We start from the raw sequence: 24,015 nt of genomic DNA, 5'->3' as shown, positions 1-24,015 counted from the left end.
ACCGTGCTCATGGGTAGGAGGAATCAACATCATTAAATCATCCATAGCACCCACAGCAATCTATAGGTTTAGTGCAATCCCTATCAAAATACCAATGGCATTTTTCACAGAACTAGAACAAATAATCTAGAAATTTACATGAAAACATAAAAGATCCCAAATAGCAACAGCAATCTTGAAAAAGAAGAATAAAGTTGGAGGTATCATACTACCTCATATCAAACTATATTACAAGGCTACAGTAATCAAAACAGCATGGTATTGGCATAAAAATAGACACATACATCAATGGAACAGAATAGAGAGCTCAGAAATATACCCATGCCTATTTACTCAAGTAATCTATGACAAAGAAGGCAAGAATATACAATGGGATAAAGATAGTCTCTTCAATAAATGGTGTTGGGAAAACTGGACAGATACATGCAAAAAAATGAAAGTAGACCAAACTTCTTACACCACATATAAGAACAAACTCAAAATGGGTTAAAGACTTAAATATAAGACCTGAAACCATAAAACTCCTAAAAGAAAACATAGGCAGTAAACTCTCTGCATTGCTCTTAGTGATTTTTTTTTTATGATATATCTCCTGGGGCCAGGGAAACAAAAGGAAAAATAAACAAATGGGATTACATCAAGCTTAAAAGTTTTTGCACAGCAGAGGAAACTGTCAACAAAACAAAAAGACAATTTACTCAATGGAAAAAGATACCTGCCTATGATACATCTGAAAATGCATCCAAAATTTATAAAGAACTCATACAATTCAACACCAAAAAAAATAATCCAATTAAAAAATGGGCAGAAGACCTAAATAGGCATTTCTCCAAAGAGGAAACACAGATGGCTAATAGATATATGAAGAGATGCTCAAAGTAAGTGATCATCAGAGAAGTGCAAATTAAAACCACAATGAGATAGCATCTCACATCTGTTGGATTGGTTATCATAGATAAATCAGAAAACAGCAAGTGCTGGCAAGGATGTAGTACAGCCACTATGAAAACAGCATTGAGGTTCTTCAAAAAATTAAAAATAGAACCATCTTTTGACCTAGCAATTGCATTTCTGGGTATTTATGCAACCCCCCCCCAAACTCTAATTTATACAGATTTATGCACCCCTATGTTTACTATAGTGCTATTTACAATAGCCAAGATATGGAATCAACCTAACTGCCTATCGATAGATGACTGGATAAAGAAATTATGGTACATACATACAATGGAATATTACTCAGCCATAAAAAATAAAATCTTACCTTTTGCAACAACATGAATGGACCTAGAGGGTATTATGCTGAGTGAAATAAGTCAGACAAAGAAAGACAAATACCATATGACATCACTTATATGTAGAATCTCAGGAACAAAGGAAACAAACAAACAAAACTAAAACAGACTCACAGATACAGAGAACAAACTGGTGATAGCCAGAGTGCAGCGGGGAAGGAAACAGGGTGAAAAAGATAAAGGGACAAAGAAGTACAAATTAGTAGTTAAAAAACAGTCACAGGATGTGAAGTACAGCACAGGGAATACAGGCGGCAATACTGTAATGGCTACGTAAGTGCTAGATGGGTACTAGAGTAACCAGAGGGGATCACTTCATAAATTACATAAATGTTCAACCATTGTGCTCTACATCTGAAACTAATAAAAAAGAAAATTAAAAATATAATGCGACCATATCTAAACATTCGAATTCTTCTAGAATTCTTTGTTGTTCCTATTTAAAAAATCTTGCTATGCTAAGTTAAATACAATACAGTCATGCTCTGAATAACATCGTCTTGATCAGTTATGGACTGTATATACGATGGTAGTCCCTTAAGATTATATTGGAGCTGAAAACTTTCAATCATCTAGTGACATTGTAGCCGTCGTGATGGTGTAATGCAATGCATCACTCACATGTGCTGGTATAAACAAATCTACTGCACTATCAGTAGTATAAAAGTACAGTTATGTACAGTATATAATACTTGATAACGATAATAAGTTACTATGTTACTAGTTTATGTATCTACTATAAAAAATTTATTGGGGTGACATTGGTTAATAAAATTATATAGGTTTCAATTTGATAATTTGATAATACATTATCTGTATCAATTGCATTGTGTGTTTAACACCTAAAGTCAAATCTCCTTCGATCACCATATATTTGATGCCCTTTCCTCTTGCCTACCTTCCCCTTTCCCTCCTTTCGCTGTTAATCACTAAACTGCTGTCTGTATCTGCAAGTTTTTGTTTGTCTTGTTCGTTTGTTGCTTTCAGTTTTATATCCCACATATAAGTGAAATCATATGGTACTCAACTTTTTCTGTCTGACTTATCTTGCTTAGCATGTTGTCGCAAATGGCAGTATTTCATCTTTTCTTGTGGCTGAGTAATAGTCCATTGTATATATGTACCACATCATCTATCAAAGGACACTTCGGTTGTTTCCATGTCTTGGCCACTGTGAGTAATGATGCTATGAAGAGCAGGGTACATATATTTTTATAGATAAATGTTTTCAAATGTTTTGGATGGCTGCCCAGAAGAGCAATTGCTTGGTAATGCTATTCTTAATTTTTTGAGGACCCTCTATACTGTTTTCCATAGTAGCTGTACCAAGTTACATTCCTGCCTGCAGTATATGAGGGTTCCTTTTTGCCCACAACCTCTCCAACACTTGTTATTATTTGTCTTGTTGATGGTAGCCATTCTAACAGATGTGAGATAGGTATCTCATTGTGGTTTTGATTTGCATTTCCTTAACAGCTAGTGAAGTTCAGCATCTTTTCATATGTCTGTTGGCCATTTTTATGTCTTCTTGGGAGAAGTATCTGTTCAGGTCCTTTGTTCAGTTTTTAATTTGATTGTTTTTTTGTCGTTGGGTTGTATGAGTTCTCTATATATTTTGGCTATTAGCACCTTATCAGAGGCACTGTTTGCAAATATCTTCTATCCAGTTGGCTGGCTCTTTTACTGATGGTTTCTTTTGCTCTGCAGAACTTTTCAGCTTGATATAGTTTGATTCCTTTATTTTTGCTTTTACTTCCCTTGCCTTTGAGGTCAAATTCATAAAATCATCTCTAAATCCAAGGTCCATGAGTTTAGTACCTACATTTTCTTCTATGCTAATTTATTGTTTCAGGTCTTATATTTAGGTCTTTGATCTATTTTGAGTTAATTTTGGTGTGTGATGATAGACAACAGTTTAGTTTCATTCTTTTGCATGTGGCTTTCCAGTTTTCCCAGCACCATTTATTGAAGAGGTTTCCCTTCCTCCATTGTATGTTTTGGGCTCCTTTGTTGAAAATTATTTCCCCATATACATGTGAGTTTATTTCTAGGCTCTCAATTCTGTTTCATTGATCTGTATGTCTTGTTTTCCTGCCAATACCATGCTGTTTTGATTATTGCCTCTTTGTAAGATAATTTGAAGTCAAGCAGTGTGATGATACTTCTGACCTTGCTATTTTTTCTCAGGAATAGCTTTGGCTATTCAGGGTCTTTAGTGATTCCATACAAATCTAATGACTTTTTGTTCTTTTTCTTTAAAAAATGCAGTTGAGATTTTGATAGCAATTACATTAAATCTGCATATTGCTTTGAGTAATATGGCCACTTTAACTATGTTGATTCTTTCAATCCATGAACACGGAATATTTTCCATTTCTTTATGTTTTCTTCAATTTCTTTTAATAATGCCTTGTAGTTGTCAGTGTATTATTAATTACCCCCATGACTGAAGGAGGGGGTACCATGATGAAAAGCATAACAGGGAGCATATATTTTGAGCTGAGCATGGAAAGATGTATAGAACTTGGGGTGGGGGGAGAGGAGAGAGGAAGCATTTCATGTATAGGTAATGGCATGAACAGAGGCATAGAGGGGGGTCTGGTTTGTTCAGCCCCTCTAAAGCAGAGCTTTCCTGGAGGCTAGGTGCAATTCTGGATATTATGGAATAAAAAAGCCCCAAGTTGTTGATTCCAAAGTCATTAGTGCTGCTTTGCCTTTTGTCTTTCATTGAGTATGCTTGTGCGGCATGTAGCACACTAGGCAGGAATACACACTGCTCAGATAACATCTGTAAATATTCTTACTGTACCACCCTTTCAGAACACTAAAATCGTGACTGCAGTAAATGACTTGGGGTTCATTTGACCAAGATTTAGACTATCTGAAGGAGTCCTTTTACTTGAGGCTATATAAATATGCAGAAAGTGTTAGATGGAAATGAGTGAATCCATACAACTGAATGAATTATGTATAAAATGCTGTACTTGAAATAGCTAGGATTACCTCTACAATAAACTTGAAACACCACCACCACCACCAACAAAGTCATTAAAAATGGACATAAATTAAACAAGTGATATTAATGTACAAGTTATAAATATAAACATAAAAACTGAAAATGTATTAGTCGATGGTCATATACTGGCCAATTTTATGACCACATCTAACCAATTTACTGTATACTTAACACTAATAAAATAAAATTTAAAAAAAATTGAGACTAAGCATCAACATTCTTTCTTCTCTTAACCCAAGACTATATCAACCTATACATATTCTATCTTGTTCTTTATCTGCCTTATTCTCTCTTTTCCAAAAAGATGGTCATTTTAACTTGTGCCTCTTGAAATCTTTATATGCATCAGGAAATTATTTTCCTTGATTATATTGTCCGGGATCAATTGAAATTTTAATGTTCTCTAGAGGCTCAAGGAAATTCCCTTCCAATCTCTCCTAGTATAATTTTAGCCTCATTTTCAAACAAACACAACTCTACTACTATAAAATGACTGAGCTGTTGCATTCCACTATTCAGTGCTCTATAGGAAGTGATCATCTGTGACATTTTTCTTGCTTACCTGTCGGCCATATGCTTGCAGGCCTAAAACTGGGCCATTGCTTAAAACAGGTGTTTTGATAGAAGTTCCTGAAGTACTTGTATATTGTTTGACTCCATCCTGTAATTATATTAAATTAAATTATTCCAAAAAAGGGATAATGCTATATTAATATAAATGTAGGGTTAAGAAGTCATAATCATAAGAAAAAATAATTGTGGGGAGCACCACGTTTGAGGTTTCATCAATATCACTAATGAGACATAATCTACTGTTTTGACCTTTAGTTTTCTGTCATACTAATATAAAAATATTAAAAACAAATGAGAGAAATAATGAAGTAGAAGGTAAAAATCACCCCCAAATTCTAGTAGCCAAGCAAAATCACTATAAACATTTTCATGAACATTTATCTTAATTTCTCAATGTGTAGATTTAATCTATAATTTTAATATTTATATTTTATTAAATTTCATACAAATGGAATCACAGTATATATTCTTTAAAAATGTTTTATGTTAAATGTTGTAAAAATGTTTCTATGTGAATAAATATAGAATATTTTTTCTATATTTTTTCAGGAATATAAAAGGTAGGGTCTTTGTATCATTCTCCAAGTATGCCTACTGTAGAACGCGGAGTATGCCTTTGGATATTTGTTGGATGATAAAATGAATAAATTACATCATTGTTTTCAATGGGAGAATGGTCTTATGCACTCAAATATTTGTTAAATAATAAAAGAATAAACTACATCACTGTTTCAACACATGAGTAATATTCTAGTAAAGGGATGTACCATAGATAATTTAATCAATGCCCACTATTAGAAATTTAGGTCATTTTAAATTTTTTGCTATTATAAATGATGCCGTGTACACACATCTTGGTGAATTTTTCCAGTTCTTGACTTTAGAATAAATTTCAGGAAGTATATTTGCTAGATTAAAAATAATGTACATTTTAAACAATATATATTGTCAAATTGCCCTTCAGAAACAAAGTACCATTTTACGCCTTCTCCAGTAACACATGAGTTTGTAGTCTTCTTCACATACCCTCAACCAACACTGGGTATTTTCTTCATTGCCAGTTTGCGTGTTTTAGGTTACCAGAGAGGCTGAACATCTTTTAATACTTTTAATCATTTGCATATTTTTTGTGAATTGCCTGATAATACCCTTTGCCCAATTTTTCTGAGGAGTATTTACCTTTTTTATTATTTATTTTTTACAACTTACATCATATATTTTGTTTTCCTAATTTGTCTTTTAACCGTGTTTATATTTGCCATTTAAAAGTTTAAAATATTTATTTAGTTAAAACACTGTGATTCTTTAATTAATTTTCCACTGTTTATTTTAAGTACTTAATATTAAACTAGATTACATTAAACTAGATGAAAGTTTTAATGAGATTCTCTTTCTTCCATTATAACTTTCTTCAGATTACCCAGTTCCATTTTATTTCTTCATAAGAACAGGAAATGGAAGATATATTTGATATTAGTATTTTTGTTATAAAGAACAATTACTGCTACAATATTAATAAGATAATAATAACTTTTACTTTATGACATGCCTGTGCTTCACATATATTTTTAATCCAACCCTGTGATGTAAATTCTATTACTATTTTTATTTTACTGAAAAAATGAGGTTTTGGGAAGTGAAGTTGGTTACCTAAGATACTAGGACAGATTGATGGTAAGTAAGGCCAGGATTCAAAACCAGATGGTCTGACTCTAGATACTGTACTCCTGTCCACTATGCTATACTGTCTCAGATCAAATAATACCTTACAAATATATAATTGTGGAATAGCTTACATGGTCTTTTATATACATATCATTTCAATTAATTTCTCTCAAATCATGTGAGATTAACATTATCATCATTAGTTGATAGGTGTAATTGGGTTAAGAGCGTTAAGAGTCATACCCATGGTTACATAGGGAAATCCAATGCTTTTCACAGTAACTGATTTTTTTTCAGCATACATTTTTATGTTACAAAAAAAAACCATGGGTTTCCTATATTCATTTTTCCAACATTTTCTCATGTGTCTTCACTGACAATGAAATACCGGAATAAACATCTTCTGCTCTAATGGTCTTCCTTACCTTGTATTTTCCATGTTAAAATAAGTGCACGTGTGAAATGTGTTTATCTACCCTTATATTATATGTAAATTATATTCACATCCCTAGCATATGTAGTAGGGATCAATATGTAGTGGACAATCAAGAAACTCTATGTAGTAGATGATTAATAAAAGTCTAGTGAAAGAAAGAACAAAAGGATTAGAATGAAAGCTCTGTTGAGAAACTATTTAGAACACATCAGCAGAAAATACAGCAGACTCATGTGAGGCTCATCAGATTGGTGAAGTCATTCACATGCCACAGGCTGAACAGAAAAGAGCTCCAAGCACAGATGTTAGACAACATTCTTTTTTCTCTTCCCCCTAAATCAATCCAATTACCTTTACTTCCTGAACCAATCAACTATCATATTCATGCAGATCATTTGGATATGGACTTGCCTTAAGACACTGGAGAAGTTAAATATGAAGATTTTAATCTAGCGAACTCTGTTCCTTATCATATTACATAGTATGGACTAGATGCATAGTTGGAGAAAAAAATCGGATTTGGTGTTATTTTATTTATCATTTATCATCTAAACCATTGGAAGTGAAATAATTGTGAAAAATTTAAAAATAAATAATCCAAAAATAATTACATTTAATAACATTTCATTTATATATATGAATTTGCCCCATGGTTATAGAACTCATAACACATCAACAGAAATATATGAAGTACAGTGTGAAGAATTAGAAGCAAGGTTTTGTAGGCACCTTCTATTTTCTGGTTCTTATTCCTTCCTTGATTCCCACTCTGTACTGGAAATAACCTCAACCTCCAGATGACACAACACATCAGCACAGATGAACTTCTGAAAGTCCAATCTACTTTTTTGTACCTTCACTCATACAAAAATGTAATTAAATACCTATGAAAATATTTATGACACACACATAATATATGAATAATAACAACATCCCTCAAGCTTAGGAAGTACAATATTATGAGGACCTTTGTTTCCCTTTGTGTTACTTCTCAATCTCCTCATCTATCTCTGCCTCACCCATAAAGGTAATCACTATACTGAACTTTGTAACCATTCCTTTTTGTTTATAGTTTACCACATTAGTATTGCTTAGTTTTGCATAATTTTGAACTTTAAATAAATAGAATTGACTGGTTCAATTTACTCTTTTGCAACTTTCCCACTCAACATCATACTCTTGATATTCATCTATGTTTATTATTGTGGTTATAGTTTATTTGCTTTTCATCAGAGCACAGTATTCTGTTATATGGCAAGTGATATCCATATAAAACCACTATAAAAATAAAACAAAATAAGAACTCCAACATTTCAGTTGATGACACTACTCTCCAAGAAATCCAATAATGAATCAGAGGAAAACTATAACATAAAAGCCCAAAATGAATTAAATATTCCTACAGGAACATTTACATATATGAGAGAATACTCCAAATCATAAATCCAGAAACTCAAGACAAACAGACAAAAAATATGAAAAACGTAAAATGATAGTTATTTGAACTTAAACGAAGACTGTAGAAAAAGCCAAAAATATCTTAGAACTTAAGCTAGAATGTGTCCAAAGGAGAAGAGATTTGACTGAATAGATAGGAAGACAGACAGATAGATAGGGATTGATATACATCATTTTACACACATCCATACATATATATAAATAATATATAATATGCATAAAAATAATATATGTAGATCAGAAAGTGTATATATACATATGTAATATGTATACAAATCTCCTCTCCAAAGTTGGCAAAAGATGTTAACCTACAAGCTCAAAAAACTGAGCAACCCTCAAACAGAATTAACCCAAAGAAATGCACACAAGACACATCATAATCGAAATTCTGAAACTAAAGACAAAAAAATCTTGAAAGCAGTATATGAGAAACAATACCTTACCTAGGGAAAAGTAAATAGAATAGCCTTTTCTTTTCCCTTGAGTTTCCTAATTTATGTTTGATGGTTGAAGCAAAAATTATTAAATTGTGGGGGTGGCCCCATAGTGTAGCGGTTAGCATGTCTGCTTTACATGCAGAAGGTCCTAGGTTCGTGTCCCAGGTGGAGCCACGTACCATATCCCGGGTGTGCCAGGCCCCTCGAATGTTCCAGGGGTGCCAGGCCCCCAGGAGCACCAGGCCCTGGGTGCGTGCTGCGAGCTTGTGAGAGGAGATGCCCTGCCTTCAGAGATCCGGTTCTTAAGGGGAGACAGCAACATCCGTAGGTCAGAGGTGGAAGTGGGGTATTGGGGGCAGAATTAAAGAGGGGAAAAATTATTAAATTGTCTAATGGTTCTCTATATATATTGAGGAAATAGTTAAGATATGTAAACAGATGACAGGAAAGGGACATAGACATAAAGGGAGGTGGTTTCTAAGCTGTATTCAACCTGGTAAACTATTAACGCCAATAGACTGATAAGTATATATAATGTAATATCTAAACTAACAACTAAAATATCTAAACAAAAAAATACACCAAAATGAAATTCTAAGAAATGTTCAAGTAATCCACAGGAATGAAAAACAAAGGAAACAGAAAAGAATAAAATAAAAGGAACAAACAAAAAAATATAATGGCAGACTTAAGAACTATCATATCAATAATTACATTAAAGATAAATAGACTAAATACAGCAGTTAAAAGACAGAGATTGACAGTGTAGATTAAAAAAATAATAATTATATATGCTGTTTACAGGAAACTTAAATAAAAAATATTGACGTAGGTAGTAAAGCAAAGGAATGGAAAAAGATAAACCATGCAAATACCAAAGGAGAGCAAGCTGGTTCTGCAGCTTGGGAGAAGTTTGGCAGTTCCTCAGAAGGTTAAATATACAGCTATCACATGAGCCAACAATTCAGCTTTTAGCTTCCAAGTAAAATGAAAACATATGTCCACACATAAAACTGTACGAGAATTTGCATGGCACCATTATTCATAATAACTAAAAAGAGGAAACCACCCAAATGTACATCAACTGATAAATGGATAAACAAAATGTAGTACAGCCATACAGTAGAATATTATTTGTCTATAAAAAGAATGAAGTACTGATAAATCCTCCAACATGAATGAACCTTAAAAATATTATACTAAGTGAACTAAGCCAATTACAAAAACCCATGTGTTTTATGATTTCATTTATATGAAATGTCCAAATGTAGAAAGTAGATTAGTGGCTTCCAGGGACTGGAAGAAGAGAAGAATGCTAGCTAACAGGTACAGAGCTCCTTTTTGGGATGATGAAAATATTCTAAAATTAAGTAGTAGTGATGATTGCATGACTCATAAAAACCAAAATTGTATTCTTCAAAAGTGTAAATTTATGGTTTTGTGAATTAAATTTCAGTAAAGCTATTATTAAAGTACTCAAACAAAAAAAAAAAAAAAGAAGAAAGTAACTTCTAAAAAGAAGGAGTAACTCTAGTAATATTTTATTGTAATAGCCTAAAACAGAAAACAACTCGAATGTCCTTTAATGAGTGAATGGTTAAAATGTGGCATAGAGGTACCATAGAACACTACTCAGCAATAAGGAGGATGAACTGTGGATATATACGACTTGGATGGATCTCAAGGGCATTTATGTTGAGTGAAAAAAGCTAGTCTCAAAGTCACATCCTCTATGATTCCATTTATACAGCATTCTCAGAATGACAAATCACAGAAATAGAGAAGAGACTCCTGGCTGTCAGACACTAGGGATAATTGTGTGAACATGTCCTAGTCACAAGGGAGATCTTTGTGGTGCATCCTGAAGGTGGTGTTGTTAACTTGAATCTGCACATGTGATAACATGGTATAAAACTATACATCTTGTATCAATATCAATTTCCTATCTTTACTATTGTAAGATGTGGCCATTGAGAAAAACTGGGTGAGGGTACATGGGACTTTTCTACTATCTTTGCAACTTTTTGAGGATATTATTTCAAAATAAATTTTTCTAAAAATCATTTGTAATTTAAATTGAAAAATATCATAGCAACAGCAATATTTTGAATATAAAATACTTTGGAATAAATTTTATAAAACACATTTAAGATATGTCATTGAAAACTATTGAACCAAATAAAGATATACTGTGTTTATGTATAGAAGACACAATATTGTTATGACATAAATTTTCCCTAATCAATAGGTTCATTACAATCCTGATCCAAATATCCAAATAGTTAACAAGTGAAGAGTTGCTCTACCTTATTAATAATTAGGAAAATGGAAACAAATGCATTATCATGATGAATACTATTTGCCATTCTAAGATTGGCAAAAATTTCAAAATCTGAACATACCAAGTAGGGATTACCAAGTGGGAAAAAGCAGTAGTCTCATGTACTGTTGGTAGAAATATAAACCGACACATTCGCAGAGAAAACAAAATGGTAGCACGTACTCTACTAAAAACGCACATATTCTACACTATTCAGCAATCCCAATTTTTTTTTGTACATATGAATAGTTACAGTAATGTTGTCTGAAGGGCTGTTCGTAAAGGTAAAAACTGGAAACAAATATCCGACAATAGAGAAATAGTTAAATAAAAACAGTATATTTATTCATATGATGGAAGAGTGTGCAGGAATTAAATTGAATAAACTAGATACAGGTATATCTGTGTGGGTAGAATTAAAACACAAAATTAAGTTTAAAAATAAGATATAGAAAGACACGTTGCACAATATGTGCTATGGACTGAATTGTGCAACCCCCCACCCCAAATTTATGTATTAAAGCCCTAACTTCCAGTATGACTGTATGTGAAGATAGAGTCTGTGAGAAGTCATTCAGGTTAAATGAGGTCATAAGAGTGGAGCCCTAATCCATAGGAATTGTGGCCTAATAAGAGGAAAAGAGAAAGAAATCTCTTTGTTTCTCTACCTTAGGAGAATACAGGGAGAAGGCAGCCATTTATAAACAAAGCAGAGAACTCTCATCAACAATTGAATCAGTTGGCCACTTGATATGGGACTTCTTTCTAGTCTCCAGAACTGTGAGAAAATGAATTTCTGTTGTTTAAATCATTCAGTCTGTGATATTTTGTTGTGGTTGGAGGTATCACAACATCTGATATCAAACTATACTACAAGGCTACAGTAATCAAAACAACATGGTACTGGCATAAAAACAGATATATTGATCAATGGAACAGAAGAGAGTCCAGAAATAAATCCACACCTATATGCTCACTTAATCTATGACAAAGGAGGTAAGAATATAGAATGGGGTAAAGACAGTCTATGCAGTTCAGCATTGATGTAATGTAGGTGGAGAGCCAGAGGAGAGAAGGAGCAATTAGGGGAATTGTTTTATAAACTATATATATGTTTAACCAATGTACTGTACACTTGAAACTAATAATAAAATAAAATTAAAAAAACAGGTAGGCTGAACAACTTATGATTCACATTTGTAAATTTCACAGTCAATGTATCATTCTGTAATTGTAATACTGAAAGTGCTGCCTCTGGTACAGAATTTTTTTTTCCCATTTTTAATTAATTAATTAATTAATTCCTGATTTATTCAGTAAGCAATGATTAACAATTGAGCACAAAGAATTAAATGTAAGACCCCAAACCATAAAAATTTTTAATTAATTAATTAATTAATTCCTGATTTAGTCAGTAAGCAATGATTAACAATTGAGCATGCGCTGCACACTGGTGTTAAGTGTTTGTGAGACACAGATGAATAAGCAGATACTGTTCTCGAGGATCTCAATCCAGTGAGGATGACAGATATAAAAACTTAATCACAAGACAACAGAAAATGTTCCCCAAAAGAGGGAGGAATATGACTACTGTGGGTATGAGTTGCTTGAGTTGCCTAGGAGGGTGTCAAGAAAGCCTTCACACAGAAAGAGAGGACATTTGAGATGAATTTCAAAGAATTCAGAACCAAGTCTGAAACTTCTGACTGAAGGCTTAAAGCCACTAAAATCTGTATTCTATAACTCTTCCGTATTTTTCTGCAGCCTAAAGTCTTCTATAAAGTCACACATATCAAATACCTTTTTAAAAGTCTGATTAAATCCAAAATAAGTCATCTCACCTTTGCAAATTTTTCGTCTTCCATGACTGCAATTTTTTTTTTCTGCTTATTATATTCTTGTCGTCTCTCTAAAACACTCATAATTTTTTCATCGGTTAAGTTCTTCCTAAATTCACAAAACTGAGGCCAAAATTTAAACAAAACCCCAAAAATCGTCATCTGTATAAAAAACAAAGTATGTCTCAGATTATAATTTTATACAACTGTACCAATTTAAACTCTAATTCACCATAATAATGGATTAACTATTATATCTTTAATACACAGCATATTTCCTCCAACTTATTGTCTCCAGACATCTTGGTATAGTTTAGCTCAACACATGCTTATCATCAGTGTTTTTTACTACCAATGAGTAGTCTTTCTTTAAAGGAAAAAAAAAACATATACTTACATACACTTAAAAGTCACTTTATTCTTTATGTTTCCCTAACCAATTGATTGTATTAATAAAGAATCCATTAGGTCTTTTTAAATAAGAAATTTATATTTTCTTTTAAAACATACACTAGTTAATCTGTCGCACACTCTGCTGTTTGATGCAAGTATTTCAAATATTCAGTTCATCAAGGGGAACTTCTCTCCACCCTCCCCCCACCCCTTTTCTTTCTCTTAAGAGAAAGGAAATACCATTTTGCCTCTGGAAAAGCTCTTAAACAAAGTTGCAGATCTAAGAATAAATCTTGAGTAACTTTTAAATGATACAATCTCTCTTTTATGTGAGAGCAAGAAAAGTAACATTTAAAAAGCAGAGTGGTATCCTGGACAAATGCTTTCTATGAGGACACACTACAGTAAGTGATTAATTGTGATATTTATAGAGATAAGAATTGTTGCTCAAATTCCCATGCCAAGTTTCTCCATTAGTTCCAGAGACATACATTACTTCCAAGAAGGTAGGACTTGCCACATCAGATCAAGTCCAACATCTTGTTGCTAGGAATGGCCTTTCCCTAATGCCCTGGAGAGAAATGAACCATCCCATTAGGCTTCAAGCCAACTCTTCAGAGGAAAAGAGGAATTTTAAAACAGTAAATGTTGCAGTGACCAACAGAGTCTTGAATTAGCATACTTCATCACACCTCTTTTCTGTACATGGATTTTATTAGTAATTCTAAAAGCATGTACTCCTTTTAAAATATAACTTTGTCATTGAATTCTGTAGCCTCTTGGGATTGTGAACACAAAAGCTAAATATACTTTATTTGATAAATGCAGGCTTAAATTTTCTTTTTTTTTAATTTACCTGCCTTGCAAGGGATTAGGTAATCCCTTGCTCCAATGTTCAGGGATCATTGTAGTTTTTATATAAATTTCTTAAACTTAAATACTCTCCCTCCTTTATTTACCAACTATTGACCTTACTTTTCAGTTGTCTTTCCAAAACCTGAGTTATTCCCAACTCTCAAATATATTTATTTTCATCTAGAAGGCATTCCAGTAGAAGTCACCCAAGTAAGAAAAAATTTTAAAGGCAAACATAAAATTGCTCTATTCCTAAAAATTGTAATTAAGATTTTAGGTTAATAACACATGTTATTCATGAAAATTACCCTGCGCCTCCAGAACCTTAAAAGATAACCAAACTGTGGGTAAGAAAATGTTTTAATAAATATAGAGCTTTGTCCACTGCCAGCAGGTGGACAATGGCTTTAGTACAAGTAAAAAGGTCCAGTGATAAGAACTTTGGCTAAGTGATGACAACTTTCAAGCTACTAGGGGTATGGGTGGGGGATAGGCACAGTCTACACTTGTAATTATACTAAAGCAGGCCACAGTTTTTAAGTTACTATTTAGTTCTTTCACTCAGCTTTGCTCTCATTTCCAATCTGATTTTACTCCTTTCTGTCATGATAGATCTCTTCGCACATCACTCATTCATGTGTTCAAAATGTTGCTGAGTGCCTCTCCTCTGCCAGGCATTCAGGCCACAAAGGAAAATAAGAAAGAGTCCCTGCCCTCAAACACCGTATATTCTAAATGGGAAAGTCAGGCATGAGAACAGTCATTTTCAATTTTGTGTAATAAGTATTATTATAAAAACAGAAGGAATAGAAGATACTGTAAAAAGCTCAGGAGGAAAGAGAATAAGGCATCTTTATGGAAGTAAGACTGGGAGATAGAGATGTGTAGGAAGGAGTATGGTCTTCATTCTGAGGACAATGGAGAGTAATTGAAATGGAAAGCAGAGAAGCGACATGATCAGATATACATTTTAGAAAAGATGGCTCTGTCCGCCGTGAGTTAAATGGTTTCGAGAGCATCTAGACACAGGGAATTTTGGTAATTAGTGTGAGATGTTGCATATAGGGACCGAGGTAGTGGCACAGAGTTACAGAAAAGTAGATAGAATGACAGATAACAAGGAGAGAAAGGGATACATTTTAGGGACTGAAGATATGGAGACAAGGGAATGAAGGAGAGAGAAGACTTGAGGCTGGTGACCAGATCTCTAGCTTGTGTACCTGGGTAGGAGCCATGCCATTCTCTGAGCTCCTTTCAGAAACACAAGAGAAATAATAGATTTAGTGGAGTAAGGCCCCTAAAAATATATTCTCTTATTTTCTGATGCTCCAGAGTCCATATTTAAGATATGTCTAGGACTCCATTTTAAGAAATCAGGTAGAAGGCATAAACTAGAAGATTCCAATAAAGTTCACCGCTGCAGTCCCTGGGCAGCATGGCAGAAGCAACCGGAGTAAGCAGCTCCAGACAGTCATCATCAGATTTGAGGACTTTGATCTAGATGGATAAGCCCGGGCCTAGCTATAAGGAGACCTGGGCTAGGCCAAGATCTCTAAGGTCTTTTCATTAATAGATGCTACAGTTCTGGCGCTATGTTTTCTCTATTTCTCTCTAGCACATCCTCAATCATTCCTCTACATTTTTGCCTATTTTAATGCATAATTTGGATTGTGAGTCCACTTTCAGTTCCTTAAGGGACTTAGAACACAGCTGGCTCACAAATGAATGTTAAGGAATAATGGCCTTTTTCCATGCTCAAGGGCAATCATACCCTAAATCTCTGTTTCCTATCACTTAAATCATGACATGGCCTTCTCTATTACCTCTATTATAATTTATTTTTCTTAATCATTTTTCAGGAACAACATCACTAAAAGGCTTTTCAAAATGCAAATAAATTATGTTCACCAAATCACTGTTTTCTATTATTTATCTTAAAAAGAAGTAATTTGAGCAGGTTAACAGGCATGGTTTTCCTTTCATGAGTTTGTGTACTTTATGTTGGTCGGGTACTTAAATCTCCTCTCACTTATTTTATGAGCTATGTGAATATTCCAATCTTTAAAAATACACAAATCTTGGGGCACACATATTTCACACATTTTTGTGGAAGCAGATATTTTAAAAGGAAATATGAATGGTGGGAAAAGAACGGGGAATTAGCTGGAGTTTTATAAATTAGAAACAAAAAAATGATAACCATGGAAAGTCAAAGTACACTATTTAATAATTATATTTGCTGTATATTATAAACAACAAAATGTCAATTACCAGTTCCTTATGTTCTGGTGTATACGCAAAGATTTTGTAAATTAAATAGAAGAAATCCCAGTAGTAGGAGGATTGGAACCTTGCAAAATATCGATAATGCAAAAGCTTTACAAGAATATCTAGACTGTCAATCTATTTTCAAATATGCTTAGCCATATGCCATGATCTCTTACCTGTGCCTCTCTAAATACGTATGGTCCTAACTCCTTCCTGTGTTCAATAATCTTCTGGGCTTGCTCTAAAGGAATGTCAATTTGTAAAGCTGGCGGAATACTGGAATTAATAAAGCAGTTGATGATAGTCATGACCTTCTTGTGGATGATGGACTCATCACAGTGAGAATGGCACAAGTCCTGGACAAGTAGGAAAGACAGAACAATATATAATTAATGTATCATTAGAACACTCTATAGAATTGTGTCAATATATCCTTCAGGTAATATATACATTTTAATTTCAGGTAAAGAGGGCACTGGGACATGCCAAGGCTATCAAAAAATCATAGCTTCTATTTCTCTTAGGTTTGAGGAACCTAAGACTTTGATGAATATATGTAAATACAGGTTTCATTTAATCCAGATTGCTTCTTCTTCCAGGTAAAGAAAGAGATCTTTGAGTCATTTAACAATTTTATATTGAGTGCCTGCTATATGACCGAGACTGAGGTATGCATGCCCCAAGACACAGTATCTGCCATTTAAAAGCTCAGTGTCAACTGGAGGAGAAGCATGAAAACATGTTACTCCAATTTGAGATAGTTAATAAGTGCTATGATAAAGGTATACACAGGGTTCTAGGACAGCACTGAGAACGAGCACCTAACTGAACTTACAGATGCATGCAAAAGCTTTCTCAACCATAATTGCTTTAACACCAAGGAAATTTAGGCTCAAAAAGGCTAGCTACATAAGCAGAATGCTGGTGGTGATGGTGTCAGTATGCATCTCTAAGTATCTATGTTTTTTCAATTAACCTATTACATTATGCTCTTTATTGCTAAAGAATGTAAAAATAATGATTGTACATTTAAAAGACCCAATTTTATATCACAGATGTGGGACTATCATTTTTTTAAAGTAAAGAGGTAGCTTTGCTTGAATTTTGGCATTTCTCTGTCAAAGACATTGTTCTCTAAATCACTAGAGAGCACAGAAATTTGAAAATATAATTCTAGGGCAGAAATGAGCCAACATTTATTAGGTACTCACTGTATGATGGGCATTATAATAACATGTCTTATAGACACTGTCAAAGAAAGGAAAATTCTAATACTTGCCATATAAAATTTGACGTATAGTTTGGCATAAGTTATATGTGAAAAAGCTTGATATGTTACACTGAGACAACAGTTAGCATTTTTTTTCTACTTAATTTAGCATCTCCACAAAAAAATGCATAATGTTTGGTGTGTTATCAAACAATGTATTTTTTTGGCATTACTAGTGATATTATCATATATAATTATCTGATGACTCTAGTTTATAAAAATGGAATGTAAGTAAGGCTTGTAAAATAAAAATTTGTGGAGTTATACAGTGTTAATTTTGAAAGCGAAGGAACAGAATCTAGACAGAATCAGAATTTATTTATTTTCTAATTGTTCTACCCTATTATACCATTAGCCTAGTTAATTTTTACCTGTCATGAAAGTCTCAGTTTAAGCACACTTTCCTCTAGTAAGCTTTCTGTGACTTCCTCAGTCCAGGAGAGATGTCCATTGCATCTTGTGCTTCCCCCACCATTGCACTAATCACAGTGTTATAATTGCTTTGTCTATCAATTGTCTGTCCCTTCTATGACACTGTAAGCTCTACGAGGGAAGATTGTTTTGATCATAGTATATCCTCAGGATTTAGCCTGGCTCTTGGTGGGTGCTCAATAAGTATTTGTTGAACATAATCTTTCCAGTCTTTTCCCTGTGCATGTGTGTGCGCATGTGTACACACACACACACACACACACACACACACACACACACACACACACACACACACACACACACACACACACACACACACTCACACACACACATTTAGATTAAATCATACTGTTTCCCAGTAGCTGGGTTTTAAAAAATCAAAGACTATCTTTCCCATTATTGATTATTCTCCTACAGCATAATTTTTAATGGCTGCAGAGTATTCTATTATGTAGATGTATCATAATTAAGTAACCAGTGTTCTGTTGTTGAATATCTGGGTTCTTTCTCCAATTTTTCACAAACGAGGAAAATGTTCGAGTAAGATCACTGTAGCCGTCTCTTTGCATATTACTTCAGTCATTACTGGGAAGGAGCATCACTTAGTGGTTAAGGGCATGAGGTTTATCAACAGAAAGCCCTGGTTCTACCGCTTAATTAGCTATACGATGTCAAGACTTTCTTAATTTTTCTTTGCCTTCATCTGTAATGTGATGAGAATAACAGCTCTGACCTCATAAAATTCTTATGAAGAATAAATAAATATATGAAAAGCAATAAGATAATCCCTGGCAGATAGGAAACATTAAATAAGAGTAAGCCACACAAAAATGAGCTCAGTAAGACATTGCCTAGTGGGATGCCTTCCGCCTGGCAAAGTCCTTCAAGACCCAGTTTAAAAATCATCCCTTCTGCTGACACTTCCCTGACGTACTGCCCTCCTTGCATCATCCCCTCTTCTGTGGGAATACCTAGTTAGAACACGGAACATAATTAATGCTATTTATTTTCATAGATGTCTCCCTTCTTGAGGGAAGGCGATGTGTTATATTCACCTTTTCATTTCTACAATCTAGCATAATGGCTGACACATTAGATACTTAATAAATGCTTACTGAATGAACAAATTCACTCCTTTTAATAGCTACTTAGTATTATATATCCTCCATTCTATGATGCAGAAAAGATATCTAAATGAAGACTGAGGGCAGCCTTAAAGAAGGAATCATCACAAAACTAAGAGATGACTGTATATGAGTCTATGGTTTTTAATACTTAGTTTTCAAGATTTATCTCATTATCTCTTGTCTTATCAGGGTTGGGCTTACTCATATTCATATTAGCATAAATATACTTCTGCCCACTCATAATAATTGCCTATCCTGGAAAACAGACTCTATCTCCTTTCTAATTCTCAAAAATTTATTTTAATATTACTTCCCTTGTGATAGATTTTGAAAAAAAAAAAACATCTCTCAAAATATTTTTTTCTGAGAAAATTTCTAAGTTGAGAATAGTACAAAAATTTGATAACAGAAAAGGGCAAAAAACAGTTTCATGGTTTGTTAGAAAAATGTGGAAGTAGATTTGATTAACTACTAACATATAGGATATATATGTTGCAGGGTATTAGTATTGCATAATATATACTTAAATTATAGGCCAATTGAAAGCATTATCCTCTTAAATTTTTTATTCCTTACTTTCATAATGGGATAAAATAGGCTGCTTACAAGGAAATGAGCCTGCTACCGCTGGGAGTGTTTAAGCAGAGGCTGGATGCTTAATCTTAGGCATTTCTAGACAACATTCCTGAATTCAAGTCCAGATCGTAAAACCTAGAAAGTCCTTTATTCCTCTTCAATGCAAAGATTCTATGTGAGTCCATTAAACACTTAAGCCTGAAAATAAACTGCTTTTGAACCTAACTACTTAACTTATTTATTTTGTTAAGAATTTGGCCATTCTTTCTAACAGAAAAGCCTCTCTCATCTCTGTTGGTTTATTTATCTATAATCCACTATCTTTGATTACTCTTGCTATGAATATAGTTGGGAATTCTTGTAAAGAGGTCTTAGTTAAATTACTGAATATGGATCTCTTCACGGAACAATGTATATAGTACATTTACAGATAAGGAAGATTCACATTAGATCATACTATATGGGACTACCTTGAAAAATCTGTACTATCGTTTTAGGGCTCACCCTTACTCTTCATTGTATAATAATAACATATCTAACATAGAAAAAGAAACACCTCAATATTTACATATTGGTATGAAAACGGCAAAATTGTGATAGCTTATACAAATCTTGTCCATAAAGTTAATAATCTGATATGTTAATGCATTTCCTCCTCAAAAAGAAGTGGTTTTCTCCAGCTCCTAATACAATACCTTATATTTTTGTACTTCTTGCCAAAAGAGCACCCCGTTTTCTAACAAATCTCCTTTTAGAGCCACAAAACGTTGAAATTGTCTTGCAGTAACTGGATTCAATAACGCTTTACGAAAAGCAATGATTTCGCAAGATGAAGATATCCACTTACTCTCCACAGGCTGTTCAAAACAGAGAGTACAGAAAATTAGCTGTGTTTTAAAAAGTAAATAAAGTCATTTATTAGACTAAAAATCACCAAATTCTATCTTCTTTAATTTTAAGCTGTTGAAGTTTTGGGCATGGATACAACAGAATTTGGCAACTTTCCTCCTCTGTTCCTCTCCCCTTGTTTCCTTTATATTTTTACGGCATCATTTTTTTAAGAGGTAGAGAGAAAAAGGAATGATTGGGTGATTTAGAACATATGACTACATTGTTTAAGAATGCTGACAATCATTACACTTTGAGACTATGGTGAAAAACTACATTTTAGTGTATAGTATGAGTTCTGTGCTTAAACAGAACAAAGTATTAATGTTATGATATACACTGTTATGTTATTATTTATTTTATCATTACATATGTTACATGTGTTATATATTAACATATAATTCTTCTGCCTTTTATAAAATAAAAGCAGTTGAACATTCAAGATATTTTTTCAAAATTTTTAGAAAAAAATTACCAATTAATTTAAATAGAAAATTTACTGTGGATCTTCACTATAATTCCGTCCTGGAAAGATCATGTTTTTCAGTGACACATATTTATATTATTTTAATAATAAATTGTTACGAGCAATGAATAACAAGAAGAAATAATTAATACATTATTTTCAATAATAAACTTCCTCTAAATGAGGATTCACTTTATATAAAAACAAAAAAAAAAAGCCTGAAGGACCCATGGGATTTTAGTAATGCTTAAAGGTATTACTTATTTTACATTTTCACCATTTTGAAATGAAAGGCATCTATTTTTTTTACTTTAACCCTTCTGGATAACATATTCATTCCCCTGTACCCTCCCAGATTAAAAACGTAAGACATAGATTTTATTGAATTTACTAGATTTTTTTTTACTGGATAAATTATATTGAAGTTCCCCAAATCTTAGTTTAGCCTACAACCATTCATCATTGCAAAGGCATTGTTTAATATGAATTGAGGAATTATAGTAACAATCAATCAAAACACATGATAAATATCCATTACTGATAATGCATAAAGTAAGTTTCTTGAAACAAATCATGTGTGACCATTAATATGAGTGTTCAAGAAAGTTATGTAAAAAGTGCTATGGGAACACAAAGAAGTAACTAATTCTGCCTGGAGGAGTAAAAAATGCTCTACAGAGAAGGGCTTTGAGGAGCCCATCTGAGTTGGAAACTGAAAATTTGAGGCAACTCCAGGCAGTCTAGATGAATGGTGAATGGTGGTACCTTTAACCCAGATAAAGTGAGTAGATGTCTATCACCATTTTAGTGAGGTGCATGTCGTGTTCTCTGGACAAAAAGTTAAGACTCTCACCATATGGTTCATATTAAAGTTATAGCCCTATAAATAGCTACAACTATGTATTAGACTGGGATGTTTATTTAAAACTCACTCAGCAAATAATTTTTTAAGACCTGCTTCTTAAGATACTAAAACTTAGTAATTTAACTAAAACTTGTAATTTAACTAAACAGAAAATAATATATAATGCACAATATTATGAAATATAAGCTCATTCTACTTAGTGTTTCAATAAAAATATGGAAAAAGACAAACATGAGAACTGTTTATTTCCTTTCAAGAACAAAATACAGAAAAAGAGGATCTTAGCAGATACATACACTCCTCTAACAGTCAAACAAAAATTTATCTTTGTTCGTTTGCAATGGGTGATCTGGGTCTAGTTTGACATTCTATTAAGACCTGTAGAAGGATGAATACACGTATATTTGTAATCTCAAAAAAAAGACCATGTTTATTGTGCTTGTTAAGGAGCATAATGTAATGGCTAGGTGGACAGCCAGAGGAGAGAAAGAGCAATCAGGGGGGTCATTTCATAAACTATATAAATGTCTAACTAATGTACTGTATACTTGAAACTAATAATAAAATAAAAATTTTAAAAAAAGAAGCATAATGGGCAATTTCTAATAAGATCATATTATAGTGGTTTAAATAATCACCAATATAATAGTTACCCTAATTCTTTTAAAGCTCAAATGTAATTCTAAATAAAGGGGGATAATGTAAGATAATGTAACCTGCTTGATTCTGCTGCATACTCCTCATTGTGTAATCTACTCTCAATAATAAATACACTACCATGTGCTGGAATGAACAGCCTGTCTCAATAAAACCACCATAAGCAAAATAAATAAAAATACATATTTAAAGTCCGATCAGACACTTCTAGGTTAAGCAAGTCAAGGAGCACTTTAGGAAGGCGGCCAAGGTTGAATCACACTCTCTGCTGGATCCCTTCAGCCAATTAAGAATAGTGTCAGTAGCCAGTTGGTAGCTTTGGAAGCAGGGTCTTCAATGAGAGTCTTTGAACAAGAAGAGGTTGAGAGCATTTGAGATCGTACTCTCTGGCATATGTCATCAGTTTGGCTCTTATAATTAAACTCTTATAATTTTTTTTTAAAAAAATTTAATGGAGTAGGACTTACAGGAGGAAGAATATAACAAATATCACTTGCCTTCCAGACCCCGATTTTCCTTTCATGCTTCTGTAGTAAGAGTTCTTCAGCTATGTCTTTCATTTGGACCTAAGAGCAAAACCAATTATTTTATTCGTGATTTAGAATGTCTCAAGTTTTGAAACAATTTACTAATTAAATGGCTTTGAAAATGAGGTCAAAAAAGTGGGAAAGAGACAGCACAATTCAGAAGAAAGAGGATCAGATTTAGAAATGGAAGTCCTGCTCAGATCCCTGGGCAGTTCACTCAAGTTCTCTGTTCCAAATAGCTTCCTCTTCTGCAAAATGGAGATAATAATAGCCAACTGTTCTGCCCCAAATGTAAATAATAGTTTCAGTTTGGGTCACATGGAAACTGAAGCTGGAGAGATCATTAGAGCTTCCCAGATTTTTGTGCTTTCTAGTCACGACTAATTTTAGAAGAGTACAAAAGTTACTCAACACAGGCAGGAAATATAGTAGACATTTCTTGAGGTTATTGCCAATATTTTCTCTTTCTTGGGAACCTGCCAATCTGTGCTAGGTGACTCTATCCCTCTTCCATAGCAGATAGGTCCAGAAGCTAACCTAGAGACAGAAACTAGAATCACAGCCGCTGAGTCTGTTTGACACCCACAGCTGGAGCAAAGATCTGCACATTTTTCTTGCTGGGTTCCCACAGCTGTCCTGGCCCCTGACCTTTT

At 33.5% G+C, this 24,015-nt stretch overlaps 1 protein-coding gene across 1 annotated transcript in view; it reads right to left on the bottom strand.

Moving 5' to 3' along the window:
- The window catches only part of RGS22 (regulator of G protein signaling 22), a 158,345-nt gene that overhangs the window by 8,209 nt on the left and 126,121 nt on the right, over positions 1 to 24,015 (bottom strand). Inside the window, exons 18-22 of the mRNA XM_025050166.1 lie at positions 23,303 to 23,401; positions 20,655 to 20,816; positions 16,731 to 16,910; positions 13,042 to 13,200; positions 4,874 to 4,972 (exon numbers count right to left, since the gene is read on the bottom strand). Coding sequence (XP_024905934.1) covers positions 4,874 to 4,972; positions 13,042 to 13,200; positions 16,731 to 16,910; positions 20,655 to 20,816; positions 23,303 to 23,401 — 699 coding nt within the window. The remainder of the gene's footprint in view (positions 1 to 4,873; positions 4,973 to 13,041; positions 13,201 to 16,730; positions 16,911 to 20,654; positions 20,817 to 23,302; positions 23,402 to 24,015) is intronic.

The sequence above is a fragment of the Pteropus alecto genome, unplaced genomic scaffold (genome assembly GCF_000325575.1).
Source record: "Pteropus alecto unplaced genomic scaffold, ASM32557v1 scaffold164, whole genome shotgun sequence".
NCBI lineage: Eukaryota > Metazoa > Chordata > Mammalia > Chiroptera > Pteropodidae > Pteropus > Pteropus alecto.
The sequence above is the reverse complement of the archived record's forward strand: the minus strand, read 5'-3'. Positions and strand labels throughout refer to the sequence as shown.